Source organism: Teleopsis dalmanni, chromosome 2, assembly GCF_002237135.1.
Source record: "Teleopsis dalmanni isolate 2A chromosome 2, ASM223713v2, whole genome shotgun sequence".
Lineage (NCBI taxonomy): Eukaryota > Metazoa > Arthropoda > Insecta > Diptera > Diopsidae > Teleopsis > Teleopsis dalmanni.
The window spans coordinates 148965391-148985307 of NC_051847.1; the positions used below are offsets into that span (position 1 = coordinate 148965391).

At 33.2% G+C, this 19917-nt stretch overlaps 1 protein-coding gene across 1 annotated transcript; it reads right to left on the reverse strand.

Annotated features, from left to right (window-relative positions):
• Positions 1–1858: 1858 nt before the first annotated feature.
• LOC119675911 lies at positions 1859–6309 on the reverse strand. Its single transcript, XM_038087126.1, has 2 exons — positions 2519–6309; positions 1859–2456 (listed from the first exon to the last, which is right to left on the reverse strand). Exons 1-2 carry the CDS (start codon positions 6307–6309, stop codon positions 1859–1861), a joined length of 4389 nt encoding a protein of 1462 aa, XP_037943054.1.
• Positions 6310–19917: the final 13608 nt, after the last annotated feature.

Genomic DNA, 19917 nt, shown 5'->3' on the forward strand with positions numbered 1-19917 from the left:
TCAAATTCAATGATAATAATACAGAAGTAATTTTCGTAAATTTTCCGTAAATATTTCATTACTCGTAAGCGTGAATCTAAACAATGCCCCTAACTATGCCAAAATTGAGTTGGTAATACAATATAACTAAATAACTATTCCAGACTTATCAAAATCTAAATCAACATGTCCTTAAAAAGAAAGAGATAAGTTTGAAATGACAAGTTAAATTTGACATGAAGATGTATAAAGCTATCATTCGTGTACAGAACGCAAGAATTATTCGAAAAACTACATAAATATCAAAATTAGAAGTAAGTTTATCTAAAAAATCAAGGCAACACCAAGAATGCAGTTGAGTAACTAAGAAAATAAGAAAACAATAGAAAGCTAAGTATATCAATGAGGTCCAATATGATCGACAGAGGAGGCTGACTACTTAAAGATACATCTGCATATAATACAATACATTCTCTTACTAATAGGAATTGATAATAGTTGTGATTTTCTTATATATTTAATTCAATAAATTTTCACGTATTTCCTCTAGGTACATCAACATCTTTTTAGATATCATATAAAATCTTCACATATTTTAAAAATATCAAAAATAATTGTTGTTAAATATTTTGAATATTGTGGAATACTGTTACAAAATATCCATAAAATCCAATTTAAAATTCTAATAAACGAAAAATACATAAACCAGAATTGCATATCCTAGTACTCAAACATTGAATATCCTGTATAAATAAAAATATTTGCCAAGTTTGTATAAAACAATGATGATGTAAAATATTCTACATTAAAATTCATAACTACCCAATGCAAAATAAATATTTTCCCTTCTACATAAGGAAAGGCAATGTTTTATGCAATTATTTTAAATGTACTCAATTTTAATTATAAAAGGAAAGTAATTTATTTTATGTTGATAAGGGCCAATAAATTTTAGTTCAAGTAGCAAAGCATTTTTGAAATAAAAACTTTTCATTTTATTTTTCTAAATAGTTAAATATAGAGAAACACGTACATTATTAAAAAAAAATCATTTTTTAAGAGATATATGTATATGAAAACATTTTACCTATAAGAAATTGTATACATTGCCAAAATAGTATAAATTGGAATAGAATATGTTTTAGATTAGTTTTAATAGAATATGTTTCTTTACCTATACCCACGTATGAGAATTAATTAAATTCAATTTAAATATCATCTTTAGAAAACACTATCCATATTCATAAAAGCAGACAACAATGTTCATATATGATTTGCTTTAGCAGAATTATGGCGAAAAAATAGTTGAAAGCTAAAAATATAGCTTTTATTTTATTTATCAGAGTAACTTAGAAGAGTTACTCTGATAAATACCAATATGGTTTATGTAGTCTTGAAAATGCCCAAGAGTTTTTGTATTTATTGAAGTTATGAAAAAAATGAAATTTACAACGAAAGTATTTTATTTAGAATAATTACACTTTATTTAAGAAATTAAAATTTTAATAAATCGAAAATTGAAAATAAAACGCGTGCTGTTCACTTGGGACTTGAAATGCAAGAGAGCGAATCAAAAAACCCAGTTCAGTCTGGAAGCTAAAAAACTGTATAAAATTAAAGTTGTTGTTTTTTTAAGATTACCGTATGTAATGTGCAAGGTTGACGAAAGTCAACATTGGGTTGCATATTAACAATAAAAATGAGCAGCACGCGTTTTATTTTAACTACTTTAAACAAAAAATGCAATATAAAAATGAAAACATTCAACACCGGCCGCGTTGAAGCACTCTTATGTGTTCAATTTTCCGGGAGCACCGCCAATTTATGTACTGGACGTCTCACAATCCCGTTGCTGGTATTGACGTCAACGACCCTGACCTTATTGTCGCGACCTGTAGTTACGGCTTCCACCCTTCCGAGCTTCCACTGGTGAGAGGGAAGGTTGTCTTCTTGGACGACGACTAGTCGGCCGACTGCGAGATTCGGCTGCTCGAACACCCACTTGTTCTTGGGCTGCAGCTGTAGGATGTAATCTTTCGACCAGGCCTGCCAAAACCTCCGTTTGAGCTCGCATAACAGACGCCAACGTTTCAAAGTGGTCAATTTGTTGTCGGAGACGCCTTGCGCGGATTCTTGCGGCAGCGTGTGGAGAGTACTTCCTATCAACAGGTGTGCTGGTGTTAGCGCCTCTTTGTCGTTCGGGTCTTGACTCAATGGACTGAGTGGCCGAGAATTTAGCAGGGCTTCTACCTCTACGAGCACTGTTTGCAGTTCTTCGCTGGTAAGAAGCGCACTGTTGGTTGTTCGTTGTATGTGGTGTTTTGCCGACTTTACCGCCGCTTCCCATAATCCTCCGAAATGAGGTGCCCTGGGTGGTATGAAGACAAACTCTATGCCCCTTTGTGCAGCATAGTATGCCAGATCGTCCTTGTGCTCTCGAAACGCCTCTATCAGCTCTCTCAGCTTGCGATCGGCACCTACAAAATTTGTCGCATTGTCGCAATAGATTTTTTCTGGGAGTCCTCGTCTTCCGGCAAACCTTTTAAGACAAAAAATAAAACAGTTAGTTGTCAGATCTGTTACAAGTTCTAAATGTATAGCCTTTGACGTGAAACAAACAAACACTGCGATATACATTTTAACTGGTGGTCGACCACGAATTTTCAAAGTAGTGTATACAGGCCCACAAAAATCGACACCGCTAATTAAAAAGGGTCGTAGTGCCTTTAACCGATCTGCAGGTAAGTTTCCCATTACTTGGGACAACAGCTTAGGTTTGTATCGAAAACAATGTATGCATGCTCTTACGGTTTTACTGCATGCCTTGCTTGAATTTATGACCCAAATTTTTTCACGAAGCAGCACTTCTAAGGCTTTTGGACCAGCATGACAATTGGTTGTATGGAGAAATCGTAAATAAATCTCGACAAAATGCAATTTTTTAGGTAACAGCAAGGGAAATTTTGAATCATAAGACAGTGGTGCGTTTAGTAGACGACCTCCTACACGAAGCAAATTGCATGTTCGAGAACCATCTTGGACTGTATGAATGAATGGAGTTAGTTTTTGAATGCTGACTGGTAATTTATGCGACTTCTTCATTTTTTCGATTTCTTCCTTGAATTCGTGATTTTGAATAAATTCAACGATTTTCAAGAATGCCCAATTAAGCTCCTTTGATGTCGGAATAAGAGCGTTGGCTCTCTCATTTTTCTTAGTGATAAAACGTAGAATGTACGCGAAAATTCTCAGCAGTCTTGGGTAAGATGATTGGCTACAGATTAGTTTTGAAATGACATTAGGTTCAATTTCAACTGCTAAAAGTCCGACCTTGACCTTTCGTTTCTCTAAACTTTTCTCATCTGTTGATAGTGGAAAATGACTATTTTTTGGCCAGTTAGTGGCATCTTGAAGCAAATATGATGGGCCACGAAACCAAATTGAGTGAATCAACTCATCTACATCACATCCTCTGGAGACTAAGTCTGCAGGATTTAGCTTTGATGGAACGTGTCTCCAAAAAACTTCGCTCGTCCATTCTTGGATCTCTGCAACTCTGTTTGCTACAAATGTTGCTAAAGTAGATGGGTGAGTTTTAATCCAATGAAGTGTAATTTCAGAGTCCGTCCAAAAATAAACATCCCCGATTTCGCAAGTAATCAACGGCTGAATTCGAGACCATAGTTTAGCCAATAAATGAGCGGCACACAGCTCTAATCTGGGTAATGATTTTGTGCTTAAAGGAGCAACCTTAGATTTGGCAGTTAACAATTCAGAATGAATCCCATTCGAATCATGAATTCGGACGTAGATGCAACAGCCGTACGCTCTCATTGACGCATCGGCGAAACCGTGAATATCGCATTTTATATTTGAATGAATATGAACATACCGCGGAATGGAAATAGAGTCCATCTGAGTCAGGTTGCTTTTAAATGCTTGCCAGCTAGAATCGAGATGCATAGGAATTGACTCATCCCAGTCAAGCTTCTGAAGCCAAAGTTCTTGCAATAAAATTTTTGCCTTAGTCACTATTGGGCATACTAGTCCGAGGGGATCGAAGAGTCGAGCTGATACTGATAGTATGTTTCTTTTTGTTGCTCGCAAGTCATGAAACTTTTCGTCTACATGGAACTTAAGCGTATCATTCTGGGGAATCCAGTGTATACCTAGCGCCTTTGTGGAATCAGTATTATTAACATTTAGAAAGAAGTCTGACGAATCATACGTTTTATGGTTTGAAAACCATTTCGCTAATTTAAGTCCAGCCGCATCAAGAATTTCAGTACATTGGGTACGAATTGTTTCCAGTTCCTTCAGACTGTCAGCTCCAGTCAATAGGTCATCGACATAGAAGTCATGTCGGATAACCCTTGCTCCAACTGAATGAGAATTCTTGTACAGGTCACTTAAGTAGTTTAGGCAACGTGTTGCCAAGAAAGGAGCAGGTGAAGTACCATATGTCACTGTGTTCAGTTTATAAACGCTAATCTGATCCGTAGGTTTCTCCCTCCAGAGAATAAGCTGAAAATTGCGATCTGCCTCGTCAACTTCGATTTGACGGTACATTTTTGTAATGTCAGCAGTCATCGCGTATTTGTGCATACGAAAGCGAAGTAGGATTGAATACAATTCTTCCTGTACCGTTGGACCAACCATTAGAATGTCGTTCAACGACACTTGTGAAGATGTTCGGCATGAAGCATCGAACACGACGCGAAGTTTTGTCGAGGTACTCTGAGGTCGCAACACACACTGATGCGGTATATAGTAATGAGGTGTCGAAGAAAAGTTGTCAGTAGTTAATGTCATGTGACCTAAGTCACGATACTCTGCCATAAACTCCATATACAGCTTCTGAAGCATACAGTCTTTCGACAACCTGCGTTCCAGTGAGAGAAAACGATTTTTTGCTGTTTCATATGACTGACCTAGAAGGTTGGGGTTGGACTTGAAAGGAAGCTGCACCTTAAGCCTCCCTGAAGGTAAGCGTAAAATTGTGTTGAGAAACTTGGTCTCACAGTGTTGTTGTTCTATTGTGTATTTTTTGACCGTGAGCTCCTTGGGAATTTCTTCCAATTCCCAGAATTTTTTCACAAGAGAGTTTAAGCAGAAATCACCTGTTGACTCTGCTTCTTGAAGGCGTATTAAATTGCATATCTTAGATACATTACTTGGGACATCTTTATATTTTCCTGATACAATCCATCCAAGTAAAGTTTTTTGGAGAATTGGAAGATTAGTACCTTGTTTTATTTGTCCAATCGACAACAGTTCGAAAAAGCTTTCGGCACCAAGTAGAAGATCTATCTTTTGCGGTTTGTGAAAGTGCGGATCAGCAAGTGAAAGATTAGAAGGAACATTCCAATTACTCATTGACACAAATTTGTCGGGTTGGTAAGTGGAGATTGAAGGCATTACCCAAAAATCAGTAGAAAACTCATAAGAGTTAATACGTGATCTCACAGTGGCATGTAATTTTTGCCGTACTGTGGAGTTTGTTTCACCAATGCCAATCAGGTTTAGAGTTTTCGCTTCTTTTTTTAGTTGCAGTCGTTGTGCAAGTTCCTCGGTTATAAGGTTGACTTGAGAACCGGAATCGAGCAGTGCTCTGGCCAGCTGATACTCTCCAGATTTTCCTTGAATGGTTATGACTGCAGTGGCTAGAATAATTTGATCGTCATTCGATGAGCTATGATTCACAGAGGCACGAGAAATAATAGGTTGTTCTGGATTATAAGATAAACCTGTTTGAGGAGTGTTAGTAGAATATTGGTGTAAAAGAGTATGGTGCGACCGATTACACACTCTGCAGCGTGACGCCTTGCATCTAGATACCGTGTGCCCTTTCTTGAGACAATTTATGCATGCCGAAGATGATTTAATGAAATTAAACCGTTCAGTAACTGAGAGGGCAGCAAAGGCGGAGCATGAATTTATTACATGTTCCTTCGCATTACAGAACAAACATCTACTTTCCTCTTGCGAACTATTTTTCTTGCACATAAGTGACGATTTTACATTCTTACCTTGCCAGTTGTCTTGTTTTGGCCTGTTCGATCGAGACCTTGACGTAGAAGCTTCGTCAGCAGAAATGTGTTGGTATCGCTTATTTAACGCAGTCTCGCAATCAGACCAGAGCGGCAGCTTATTGTAATCTAATTGCTCCTCCCATTTAGATTTCGTGGCGGCATCGACTCTTGACATGACTAAATGAATAAGAATCGCATTTGAAATGTTCTTATCATCTCCTATTGACAATAGGGACTCATATATGGCAGAAACAGTATCTATGATATTGCGTAATGCAGAAGCAGATGGCTTGTTCATTTCTGGCAGTTCAAAAAGCTGCGAGATACTATCGATAAAGATTAGACAAGTGTTATCGTAAACTCTTTTTAAACTAGCTAATGCCTTTGAGTAATTAGTTTTCAGTGAGTTGAAATGCCTTAACTGTACCAAGAGCTTCGTCAGACAAACACGAAATGAGATGATTGAATTTTTCAATATCACTTAGCGACTGATCATTGTGCACTAAGCTTTCAAAAAGGCTTATGAAGTTTTTGTACTCAGAATGTTTCCCACTAAATTTAGGTAAACGCATACTTGGCAGCCTGGAACGATGATTGCTGCATTCATGCGAAGTATCAGGGATACTAGACTTGCGGTTTTTACCTAACGCCTGTAGAAACAATGATTTCGAAGCAACGCAGATTTCTTCTAGATCTGGCCGAAATACATCAAACTCGTTGATACACTCTATTTTTTGTTGGCAAGTCATGGCCTGTTTAATGTATGAATTGAGAATGTCCAACCTACATTCCAGTTCTACAGGGTTTAAATCAACAGTTTTTTCAGAAATTACTTTTTTAATACGCAAGATACTGGCCACTACAGTTTCTCGCTGCTGGAGTAGTTTATCCAATTCTTCATTTTTTTGTGGGGATGATGCTCGCTTTTTTGTTGACATAGTGAACACAATTTACTAAATTTTTTAAGAGAGAAGGCAATGCAGCGCAAAGAACGATAAGAGTATTTGAATACTGTTGAGCGACGGTTGTAAGTAAATTCCAACAAAGTAAACGCGAGAAATTAGCGAAACGAAAGATGCACTCACTTTGTTTATAGAATAATAAAAAACGATAAATAATCAATATTGTGATTATGGGTAAATTCCAACAAAGTAGTTGCAAGTAACTGGCGAAAACGAAAACGAAAAATGCATTCACTTTGTATATAATTTGCCCCTGCAAATTACTCAATTATTTGTATTAAATAATTGGATTTACCGAACGTATTTGTTAATGAAGCTCAACCTCAGCTTCGTAAATTTGTTTCACGTTTGTCAAATAATTTATTATAGAAATAGAAAAATATAGGTGTTTTAAAAGTGCAAATAATTACCAGTGCAAAGTTATTTAAAATACTTTCTTGACTATTTTGTTTAGTCAGAGCATGACCTGGTACAACAATTTCATTATTTGCACTTTCTTACCTGGCAAACGGCAGTGGTGTTACAGTGGCACGCCATCCAGAAAACAAACGAAAACCAACAGCAGCGGTGAATAGCAGCGACAATCTGCAGCAGCAGCGAACAGCAACAGCGAAATGCAGTAGCAGTCTGCAGTAGCAGCGGCCAACAGCAGCAATAGAATTGATCAGGAAACTGCAGTAGCAGTGACCAAAAGCAGCAATAAGAATTGAGCAGGAAAATTTTTGTTGTAAAAATTGGCGAAAACTTTCTCACTTTGCTGGCACGAAAAACAGTTCCGGGAAGTTTACGGGAAAATGCGAATTTAATTATTTTTGCGACAAAAAATTATAATTTCCGAAATAATTTAAATAATTTCACTTCAAAACTTTATTTAGGATTTGGGCACGTTTTAATTTTAGGCTGGAGGATCGCAAAATGAAATTTTGATTGGAGACAAGTGCAGCAGACAAACGGTCTTCGTGAATGCAAGCGAATTTTCTTTTTTTTTTTTTTATTAACGATTTTTGTCTGGTGCTGATACTTGACACCACACCGACATTTACCGCAACCACTACACACGTGGAAAATGAAAAATTAAACTGATCGAAAATCACGATGCTGCCAATTGCAGCTCTAGAATATATTCACGAAATTTAGTTTAAAAAATTTTTTTTTTTTTATTAGCGGTTTTTGTCTGGTGCTGATACTTCACCACACCAACATTCACCGAACAATAATCACTAAATTTCACTTTTCGTAATTTTTTAAATTATTTATTATTTAATTTCAAGTCCCTGCTCGGGCGCCAATGAAAAAATACAAGAGTTTTTGTATTTATTGAAGTTATGAAAAAAATGAAATTTACAACGAAAGTATTTTATTTAGAATAATTACACTTTATTTAAGAAATTAAAATTTTAATAAATCGAAAATTGAAAATAAAACGCGTGCTGTTCACTTGGGACTTGAAATGCAAGAGAGCGAATCAAAAAACCCAGTTCAGTCTGGAAGCTAAAAAACTGTATAAAATTAAAGTTGTTGTTTTTTTAAGATTACCGTATGTAATGTGCAAGGTTGACGAAAGTCAACATTGGGTTGCATATTAACAATAAAAATGAGCAGCACGCGTTTTATTTTAACTACTTTAAACAAAAAATGCAATATAAAAATGAAAACATTCAACAGATTTATTTTGACCTTTGCTATCAGTGATCAATTTCTTCTTAGCTTCACAATAATGCTTTATGCACTGTACTACTATCTATTAACTCCGTTAGATCATTTCAAAAGGATGATTATATATTGGCATTGCTCTCAATTCTGAAATGTCACGTTGGTCATCCTCTACTATCCCAGTTAAATGTAAACTGAGATAAGATATAATATCATAACATGTATGTCTTCTTTCATGCACTTTTTTTCGAGTGTGATTTTCAATAAATAATTTCTTTGGAATCCATTATATTTTTGACAATTATAAAAATATGTTACTTTATAACGAAAAATATTTTAATAAATTTAGTTGCCGATTTGTGAAATAATCGTGAAACCATATTTTCAAAATATATTGAAAAAAACAACAAACAAATATATATTGCATATATATTGACATATATTCTGTTCATTGTTAAAAATAATCTTTAAATTTTCAAAATCTTTATTTTATATTTATAAATCTATGTCATTGCCATAAAAGTACTCACCTATACATTCATACCAACTTTTTTTTTTCAATCCTGGCAACAGTAGTTAAAAAAAAATTTTCGGAATGATGTTTAAATGTTACAGTGATTTGATTTCTACCTCCTCAATCTTGTCTAAACGGTAGTCATGGAGCTGGAGCTGGAATAACTAAACGGTAGTCATGGAGCTGGAGAAGACAATAGGTATTGAATCAAAAGAATACAGTAAAAAAGTTGAATTTTTAGCAAAATAATTTCACAGAAGTATTGCAGTGAAATGGTTAATAATCGTGATACAAAAACCAAGAATTATAACTCTGATCGTCACAAAAACTTTGTCCAAATGAAATAATGTATAATTTACCACATTAAGACATTCAAAAAATCTGCTAACTTTAATTTGTGCACGACGTTCACACAGTCTTCTTCATCTCACACAATCTTCTTAGTCTCGGCTCAGCTTTACACGGTATTCGCTTGATTCGTCGGTTGTTTCCAGGTCATAAACACATATTTAAAAATCGTCTCATGTATTTCGTTTTATCTTATTTTAAGCATAAATATCTGTAACAATGCTACCAATCTCAAAAAACAAGGTAACCCAAAAACAATCCAAAAGTCCGCGTATTTTAAATAAAAATTGTTCCATATTATAGTATTTTACCTAAATTTTGTTATAATTTACCTTATATATTATTTTTGAAGACATTTTCAAATTTTTTGTTATTAAGTTATATTTTAATCGGAGCTTAAATTGTATTTTGACTGTGCATAAAACCTAAAATTCAATATTATGATATCAGTTATCATTCTTCTCTCTTCTGAATGGAAAAATATAAGCAGAAATCATTAATCAATGACCTTTCATCGAACTCCCTGCCTTTGATGCAAAGATTAACTGTCGAAAAGCAAAGGTTAGTTTTACTACAAACAAAAAAAATGTTTTACACTAATTTTCCTCTTACAAGAAGTACGTAGGTGTAAGTTAGCCTACGAATGTACAGTTGGACATCAAAAAACCAAAAGCGTGGGTTTTATACAACTCCGGCACAACTAACTACACAAAAAATTATCAGAAATAATTTTGCATATTTTTATTCCTCTCATAAATGGCTTAAAGGCTTAAGCCTATAAGTTTACTTACCGACTACTTTACTGGAACAATTTGTTTCATATTTTTTGCCCTGTCCCTAGCATATTTTTTGTTATTCTTACTGGTGATAAATTCAAATTAGGCATCCAGGCGTAATCCTCCTCGGAAACTTATGAAAATAATTCAGAAATTTCTGACAAAACAAAAATTAGCTGCGTTTAGTAAAATGAAACAGTTTTGTAGATACTCTACTCTACTGCATGGTTACTTTTCCAGCGAAGTTCTATGGGTGCTAGGCGGAGTATAAATAAATAAGCCTCATTGTTGAAATGACAAATATTTTTAAAGCTTAAGTCGTAGCACTTGTAAGCCTTGCAGGTTTTTTTTTAAATTTTCACTGCAATCGAATTGCTACTCCAAGTGCTTAAAACCACGCCTCGCACTGAGAAGCGTCACGTTTAATCGTATTTACGAAAAATAACCCAAAAACCGACACATTTTTCATCATTTCGGTTTGCTGATATAAGTACCAGAAAAAACAAGATCTAAAAGTAAAGTTGCGAAAACAAAAATAAACAGAATTATAAACTTTTGAGTGAAAAAGTTTTAAAGCGTCATGGATGCGAGCTCTAGCTCTACAGGAAATGAGAATATGTCAGTTTGTGGCAGCTCAGCATCCATTTTTTGTTCGGTTGTTTTTAAAAGGATTAAGCAAAAATTTAGTTCTAATTCATTCGTATGTGACAGCTTAAACTAAATAAAGTTCATGGCATTCATTAGCAAAGAGTAGCTTCGGTAAATATTTTTTTTCCCTCAATATGTTTGATTTTATAAATAATTACGTTATGGTGGGTTTAAGTAGAGAAATTTAGATTACTTCACGAAATATCCATTTTCGTAAGATCGTGACTCAGTTTTTATTTATTCAATAATTAATTCATTAATTATAGGTAATTAAGTATATATATTCTTTACGTGATAATCTCAATACTAAGAAAAATTTTTAATAAGTACTTACGAATTTTTAGAAAAGAATAATTTTTAGTTATGACACCCCAGTGTTTGTCAAAGTTTTCAACGGAACATTCTTTCAATATACAATATACAAATAGTGTCTTTGATTAAATAAATTTGAATGCTTATAATTTTTTATTCCGAATCTACTATATCCAGCAGCTAACGTTCAATATATATCAATTACTGATTGTTTAGCCTTACTACGAATTTTTCAAACTACAGTGCATTCTCTCTACTTATTGGAAACACAATACTATAACAACAATAAATATCCTATTTATTTATTGTGTGCTATCGTATAGATTGTAAATTAATTGAAGCCTTTCGAAAAAAGCTGGTTTGAAGTTCGAAGCTCAAATAAGATAAGTCAACTATTTACCTAATAGTTCGTAACAAGTTTTCTTTGTAAAAACTAAGTAGAATGTTCAGTTTTAAAGCACATAAATTCCGGAAGATTAATACTTTAATAAGGAAATGAAAAAAAATGCACTGTGTTAACAATACCGGAACATTGTTAGCTGAGTTAAACATTTAGTTATATTAATTAACTAAATGTTATATTAACTATTAATTAATAATTCTGACTTTGTTTTCTTTAATATTCAAACCTCCAGTTTTCTGCTAATTGGTATTACTTACACAGTTACCGACCCATTTCTACGATATATTGCCTAATGACAATACCCGGACCCGGTGAAGGCTAATCACTGGAGAAATCCCAAAACTAAAATAAATATACTTAGCCCAACAGAACAATAATCTATCTGATGTCATACTTAAATAAATAACTATAAACAAAAATATTAAAAATACAGTCAAGTCTCCGTACGTCTGCATTCGTTTTATTAAAAAAAAAATGCAATAGCAAGCTTACGTTACAGACTGATTGAAAAAAAAACTCGTGATAGATGAAAAATTCTTCAGCGAAAATGTTCGAAACATAGTTAAGTACATTACTTAACTTTTCTATTTTATAAGTGAATAAATGAAAAATTTTACACAAGTTGTGGGATAACATTATTTTAAATATACTTTTGTGAATTTTTTTTACACTATCAACAATTTTTTGTCTTTTTTACGAAGGGGAAATAATTTCTAACTACAGTAGGAATTGAAGTTGCTGTTTCTAAACAAGATTTGTGCTTTAATTTATAATATATTCTTTTGGTAATTATGTCAATTATTGGGTACAGATGACTAAGAGACTAAGTGCAGTGCTCGTCACTAACTTGCTTCGCTTTGCTCGGTACGCTGCCAATTTGATATCACTTAACTGCTACTGCAGGCTTAACCACATATTTTCAATATTTTTTTTAGTTTTTATCCAATAGAATCATTAGTTGATAGTTGTGTCTAACCTTACCCAGCCTAACCTAACCCAATAATATCAATTCATAAAGAAATATCTATTTAAGATACTTTAAAGTGCTTGCATATCTTAACCTAACATATCTTTCTCATTTGCTTTAAGTAAATTGGAATAAAGGGCATTATAATCAAATCTTTTCAATAATGTTTAACAAAGCAGCAAAAAAGGTTTAACTAAAAAATTGAGTAATCAAATATCACATTTACACCTGTCGAAATCTTTTTATTTAAAAAAATGCCAAAGTTTTCAAATGAAAAGTCAAAAATATTTTCCCACATAAATAGCAATTTACGTGACAGATAAAAATACAAGCCCGACTACTATATATACTGTACCATACATACAATCCATACGAATATTATAACGCATTTCTGTCTGTGCTCACTTCACTCCGATGACATTTGATGGCATTTTATGAGTTCCGTAAGCATCGTTACGTAATAAAAACGCGTAAAACAACAATATTACGTTACAGATATAAAAATATTTATATTACAATTGCAACAACAACAACAACAACAACATCGACAGCAACCTCATCATGCTTCGTTATACCATGTCCTTAAAGATGTTAAAAAATACTTATGTACGATACACTATTAAATGTATGTGTGGGGAAGAAGCTCATATACACAGCTCACACCTATATATGCACATACGAATATAAGTGGGAAATGCCATAAAGAAACAAACATGAAAAGACAATATGGCGCCATGTACTATTTTTATTTATTTATTGTTTTTTTTCCTGCTGCTCAAACATTTGGAATATCAAAACAAACACTAAAAATGACATTTAAGACGCAATATTGAGTAATTTTTATACCCTTCACACGTATGTAATGAACAGGGTATATTAAGTTTGTCACAGGGATTGTAACGCGTTGAAAAATATACCGGCCATAGCGTAAAATAACCATACACTATATGATGGAAGATCCATCTAAAATGACTAAATATCCAAATATGTTTCACTTTTGAATTTTACACAAAAGAATATAAACATACATAATAGATATAAAAATTCGCATACAATATATATAGGGCAAATGGAAAGATCCTTTAAATAAAAATAGTAAATAATAACTTGCAACAAATGTCTCTGAGTGAAGAGTATTTACAGTGCGGTATTGCCAATGATAACTTTTTATTGCTATGAAAAAATTTTTCAATATTTTTATTTCAAATACTAAAATTACAATCTGCAAATTGATTGCTACTTTATTTTATATAAAACGATATATATTTATCAAGCGTCACAAATATTTAAAACTAGTAGATGACCCGGCGAACTCTGTTCCGCCTTAAAGGCAATAAATAAGCAGTTTTTTTTTAATTGGAAAAAATACAAAAAAAAAAAATACCTACATTAATCATTCATAATTTATTTGTGTATTTTAGTACACATCGCAAATTATCTATTTGTTGACCTCTGTTGTTCGCTCGACCTTCAGTCCTTAAATTTGCAGTATTTCGTATTCTTCTTGCATTACGGCTTTGTCGGGAAAGATTCGATCGTCTTGGTCGCGGCATTATTAAAAAACTAAAAACTCAAATTTTCAACCATACCATACATTATAATTGTTAATTATTTATTTTGTTGAGTTTGCAACAACCAGGAAGTTTTATTGATTAAAAACGATATTTATTGCAACACAAACTTATATTGATCTAATACAACTTTTAAAAACACATTAACTAAGTTATATTTCTATCTGTTAAATTTTAATAAAATATTTTCTTATATCAAAAATTTGATAATTTCAAAACCTACTTTGTCGTGAACGGGATAAACGGGTATCCTATGTCCTTCTCCTGGCCTTAAACTACCTCCCTGCCAATTTTCAGCTAAATCGGTTCAGCCTATGTCCTTCTCCTGGCCTTAAACTACCTCCCTGCCAATTTTCAGCTAAATCGGTTCAGCCGTTCTTGAGTTATAAGTGGTGTAACAATAACACATCTTTCTTTTATATATATAGATTATTAGTTTTGTGCTTGATGAAATGCAAGTTTATATGCTGGAATTTGAAACCATGAATGAATAACACATCAGTCAATAAGACGTGTGACTAAGAAAACCAAATTTTTTCTGCCAAAAATCGGTTTTACTCATCAATACAATCTTCTTCAAGGGTAATACCATCATTCCAACGGGTGTCTAACTTCTCGATGGCGTGCTCGTAGAAGGATTTGTATTTTACCTCAAAATTTCTCATCGTCGAGCATTTCTTTGAAATCAGCGAATAGCTAGTAGCCGCTGGGGGTCAGATCTGGACTATACGGTGGATGAGGAAGCAATTCAAAGTGTAATTCTTGCAATTTTACCATCGATTTTTTTGACTTGCGACATGGATGGTGCATTGTCTTGGGGAAACAAAATTTTTTTTATTCGCCATATGCGGTAGTTTTTTCACAATTTCTGCTTTCAAACGATCCAGTAATGCCGTGTAGTAGTTACTAATGATGGTTTTTCCCTTTTCGAGATAGTCAATGAAGATTATACCATGTGTATCCCAAAATACGGAAGCTTGTAACGACACGGATTCGTCGTTTAATTTTTGCTGAGGTATCACTCAGTCGCGGTCCGGGTCGTCGCAATAAATTTGTTTATTGACCAGTTCGAAGCTGGTGAACCAATGAGAGGAAAGTTAAAAGCCGTTTGAATTCTTTTATTTTAAAATTTATTTATTAAAAAAAGTTTCCAAAATAATTTATTCTAAGCTTGACTCTACTTCTCTCCAATGACGTCAGAACATCAGAGGCGTTATAAAAATCTACTCAATGCGTTTTCAGCCAAAGACGTCAGAACATCAGAGGCGTTATAAAATTCTACTCAATAAGCTCTACGGATTTATTTAGCCTTAGCATCAAAACACTATGGGCTTCTAAAAAGGGGACTTAGCGCTGGAGTAGAGGTCTACTCGCTTCGGTATGCTGGTGCTAAGTGATCTTGCATACAAAGTCTCGTCTATTTATATGCAGTTATTATTTGCACGCACAACCGCACAAGTGTAATCCCGCGTGTTTGGCTTTGATTTGTGCTGGCTGTGCGTGTGAATGTTCGCTGCTGGTTTTGTTTACCATATATAAATAAATTTTTAGGTAGACGAAATTACTGCATTGTAATATTATTTTCTTATAGTTATAAGTTATAAGTTATAGGTTTATGTAGGACGGAAATTTGTACAAAATTCCGTCCTTACAAGCTATAACCTTCCAAGCTGACTGTTGTGCCTTTGGACGCTTCGGACGTGGTTCACCGGCTGCAGTCCACTCAGATGATGATCGTTTTGATTCCGGAGTGAAGTGATGGATTCATGTTTCATCCATTGTCACATATCGACGCAAAAAATCTGATTATGTTTGGCCATGATTTATTATGGTGTCTGTACGACCACGTTTAAATTCAGCAAACCAATAACAAATAATTCTTTTCGATAGACCAGAGTCCGGATAAAACTTTTGAAGCCATTGCTGAGCTTGTCAAGTATTTTTTTTCATCAAGAAGCAATGTCAAGAAGCAAGAATCAAGAAGCATTGTTTTGAAAATAACAAAAGTAGCTTCACTTAAATGGCTGTCACTTTTTTTTCTGAGTAATCGAAATGTCATGAAATTTTACACAGAGTCTCTTAAAGGTTAGTACTTCATAAACGTCATATAGATTTGACAATTGCAGTGCCATCTGTATGTCAGTTACATGACTTATTGACTGATTAACTGAGTATTATTTCATTTTATTGTAATATTATAATTTTTGACATATTACTCTAACAAGGATCATTTGATTGCTATCCTAGATGAAGAGACAAAATATGCGTGCATTTATTGTACTATATCATTAAACAAGTCATAATCATTGAAACTACTCTAAAATCATTATTTTCACATTTGAGAAAATACTGAAAAATACAGTCTTTATATAAAATCTTAACATTATTATGACGTTACTATTAAATGTGGGCAACGCAAAATTATTCACGAAAAGCATAGAAGAAGTATAAAACTCAAAAAATGAAAATACCACGATTTGACAAAATTTTCAACCTATAGTAAAAATATTCTTAACATCATTATTAATAGGATTAAAGAAGAATCAGACTAGAATTAGATACAATTGAAATCAAAGAAAATAATATTATTTAACAAATCAAGCAAAAATCTATCAGATCTACAAAATTTGAAATTTATTATACCTTGTGATCAAAAAAGAACTTATTCACGGGAACTGTGATTTCTGCGCTTATCCAATCGGTAATTTTTTTTTATTTTCACGCTGGCAACACTATTATACACATTCTGTCAAAGTTAAACAGATATTGTACGATTAGTTTTTGTTTGACGTCTATACAAAGAAGTCGAAGAATTTTAGTGTGGCGATTTTTATAATGGATCAAAAATTAGAACAACGTGCGTGCATCAGATTCACAATAGTTCGCTAATTACGTTTTTAACACTTATTTTTTACTGGCCGATGTGTCGGTGTATAGGTATACTGGCCGAGGTAGAAAAAATAGTGTTGTTATTTTGCGTACATTTCGGCCAGTATAGGCCAGTAACTTGCTGTTTTTTGTTATACTTACGAGCCACCGAAAAGGCCTATTAATATTTTCAAAATTTTTTATCTTTCATAGTTCATTCGCCTGCTTTTATTTCTCTGTTGTTAAAGCAAATGTAACATATTTTAATGTTCTGCATATTAAAATTACTTTATGTATTTAAAGACTACTTTAACATTTCCTTATTTGTTTATTTCAGTTTCTTTAAAGATATCAAAATACTGTTCCGGAAATTTTACATAATGTTAACAAATTTATTTTAGTCTGTCAAAAATATTTTACTCTTTATACTGACAACACTTTTGACTTCATCAATTTCAATCACTGAGGCGAAACTTCCTTTGTAACGTTACAGCAGCTTTAACGCTTTTAGTTGAATTTTTATTGCCATGTACCTACCAAGCAACTCTTTATTTTTTTTAACGTTTCTGCTCTTCGAAGTTTGATGTTAAAAATATAAGATTTTCTAATATTTTACATACACACACATCATATCGAAACACGTCCACGTGTAGATAAAAATATTCCCTGTTGTGCGGGTGTCAAGTTAAAAGTTTCTTCATTTATCTCAGCTGTTCTGAACGCGTCATTTGACTTTACTAACCCGTTGAGTTGATGGACAATGCGTTCTACTGCAAATCTAAGCCAAGCAGGATTTTTCACATTTTCAGTTTTATTTTTCTTGCCAGTTTGTTTTATCAAACATTTTTGAAATGATTTATGACGAAATTGTGCAAAATTTTCCTCACTGATATGCTCGCAACAGAGCTTATTAATTTCCATGAAAGTGCTAAAATGTCCTTAGCTTAAATAAATTTTAAATAATTTATACGTATAAAAATTTTTAAATTTTTCTAAGAAATATTTAAGAATGTTTTTGTACTTGACTTTTCCAATAGTTTTTTTCTAATTTCGCTTAAATCACTGCAAAAGGTTACTTGGCGCTGTGAAAGTTTCGCGTTTCCTCAACCAACGTCAACGCGGGCTTGATAGTACATTTCCATGAAATTATATTTCTGAATATGTACACACACATCATGTGGATGCGAAACACTGAGCCTATGCCCTACTGGTCCTTACTGGTCCTTTGTTTCTGTTCCTTTTTTCTTATGTTTTGTTTCACTTGACATTATTATATGGGAACTTAATTTGCATTTTCGCATTTTCGACCGCAAAAAGTTTTGTCTTAAAAATCATTTTGCGTAAAATTGTGTCCAGCAGAATTGTGCAGTCTTCGTGTGCCTAACTAAGCAGAAGGCAAACTAAATTTGTTGAATTTAATATTTTGGTCATAAAAAAATGTTGTAAAAAATATTAATCAAAAATGTAGAAATTATTTGGGGAAATCTCTGTTGCAACTTAAAACTATGTGGGGTTCAGAGTTATTCGAAACCTTTTTAACAGCGCATAGAAATTTCGGTATTTCAAACATGTTCCTATTTATTTTGTTTATTTATTTATTTTTTTTTTTTGACTAAAACAGAAAAGAGAAATTCTTTTTAATTAAACATCACTGAATTTTGAAATGAAATACACACACGAGGGATTTCATACAAATAATGAGTTTTGAAAAACTTAGTTTTGCATTGTAAGGGAGTTTCCACATTATTTGCTAAATTTAATAAACGGGCTTTTCAGCACTGAACTGGTTATTAATATATGCACGTATATTTAAGAGTATTTAATTTTTATGCCCAATACTCAATTAAGCGATAGTTGATGCATAAAATAGCTGGGGTATCCCACTACAGCCTAATTATACCGACTAGAGTAGATAGCGACTGTAGGTTAATGCAGTGTGTTGCTTTAAATTGTATGATATATCAATTAAATGAAATAATTTAAATATACAAACAGAATAGTATTGAAATTTCACAACCAAAAATGTGTTTAATAAATTAATTCAATTCTCTACAGCTGGTTTTTGATTTCGTTCTAATATAACACAGCAAGTAAATTTGTTAATGAAAACTTTCACAGTAAATTACCAAGACTCCAGAAAAAAATGCGAACAAGTCAAGTACGGCTTTGGGTCAGTTGGCCGAAGAGCACTGACTCTGAGCTTCAAATTTGGCAGGGCACGAGTTCTGTCCATGGTGTTTGCAGTCTTAAAAAAAGATTTACGAATAATAAAATACAAGAATTATTTCCAAGACCACTGATGATAGGTATTTGGCAACACTCGAAACCAAAAGTTGAATCAATTAAAATAAAAGAAAAAAAGAATTTTTATTGTTGAAGTTCACAAGTTTTCGAAACCTCTCAAGAAAATAGTTTAATCAAAATATGTTATACCTTTTGCTGAACATTTACTTTTACTAAAAAGCCAAAATACCAGAATAATAGTATTCGTGAATACACAAATTTTACATTGCACCCACAAAGAAACCATTTTAGTGCTAAAAATAAATTCGCTGTCATCTACACTTTTAGTCACATCACTACTACTGCCGTTTAGTAGCCTTGAGAAGTGATCCCTCCAAATGTTATGCATGCGTGGGACATCTATAATCAAATTTGCAGTTTGAACTTTGTAGAAATTAACCCCGAGATAATAACCATTTGTCCGAATAACTCGAACATTTTAGATTAATATTTTTTTCAACAAATTAAGTTTGCCTTCTGCCTGATTAAGTACACAAAAGCTGCAGAATTAAAAATTAATATACATCACACACAAACTGGGATATTTATCATTGTACTTAGTATCCTTAAAGAACTAAGTTGTCCACCAATAACCTGTATA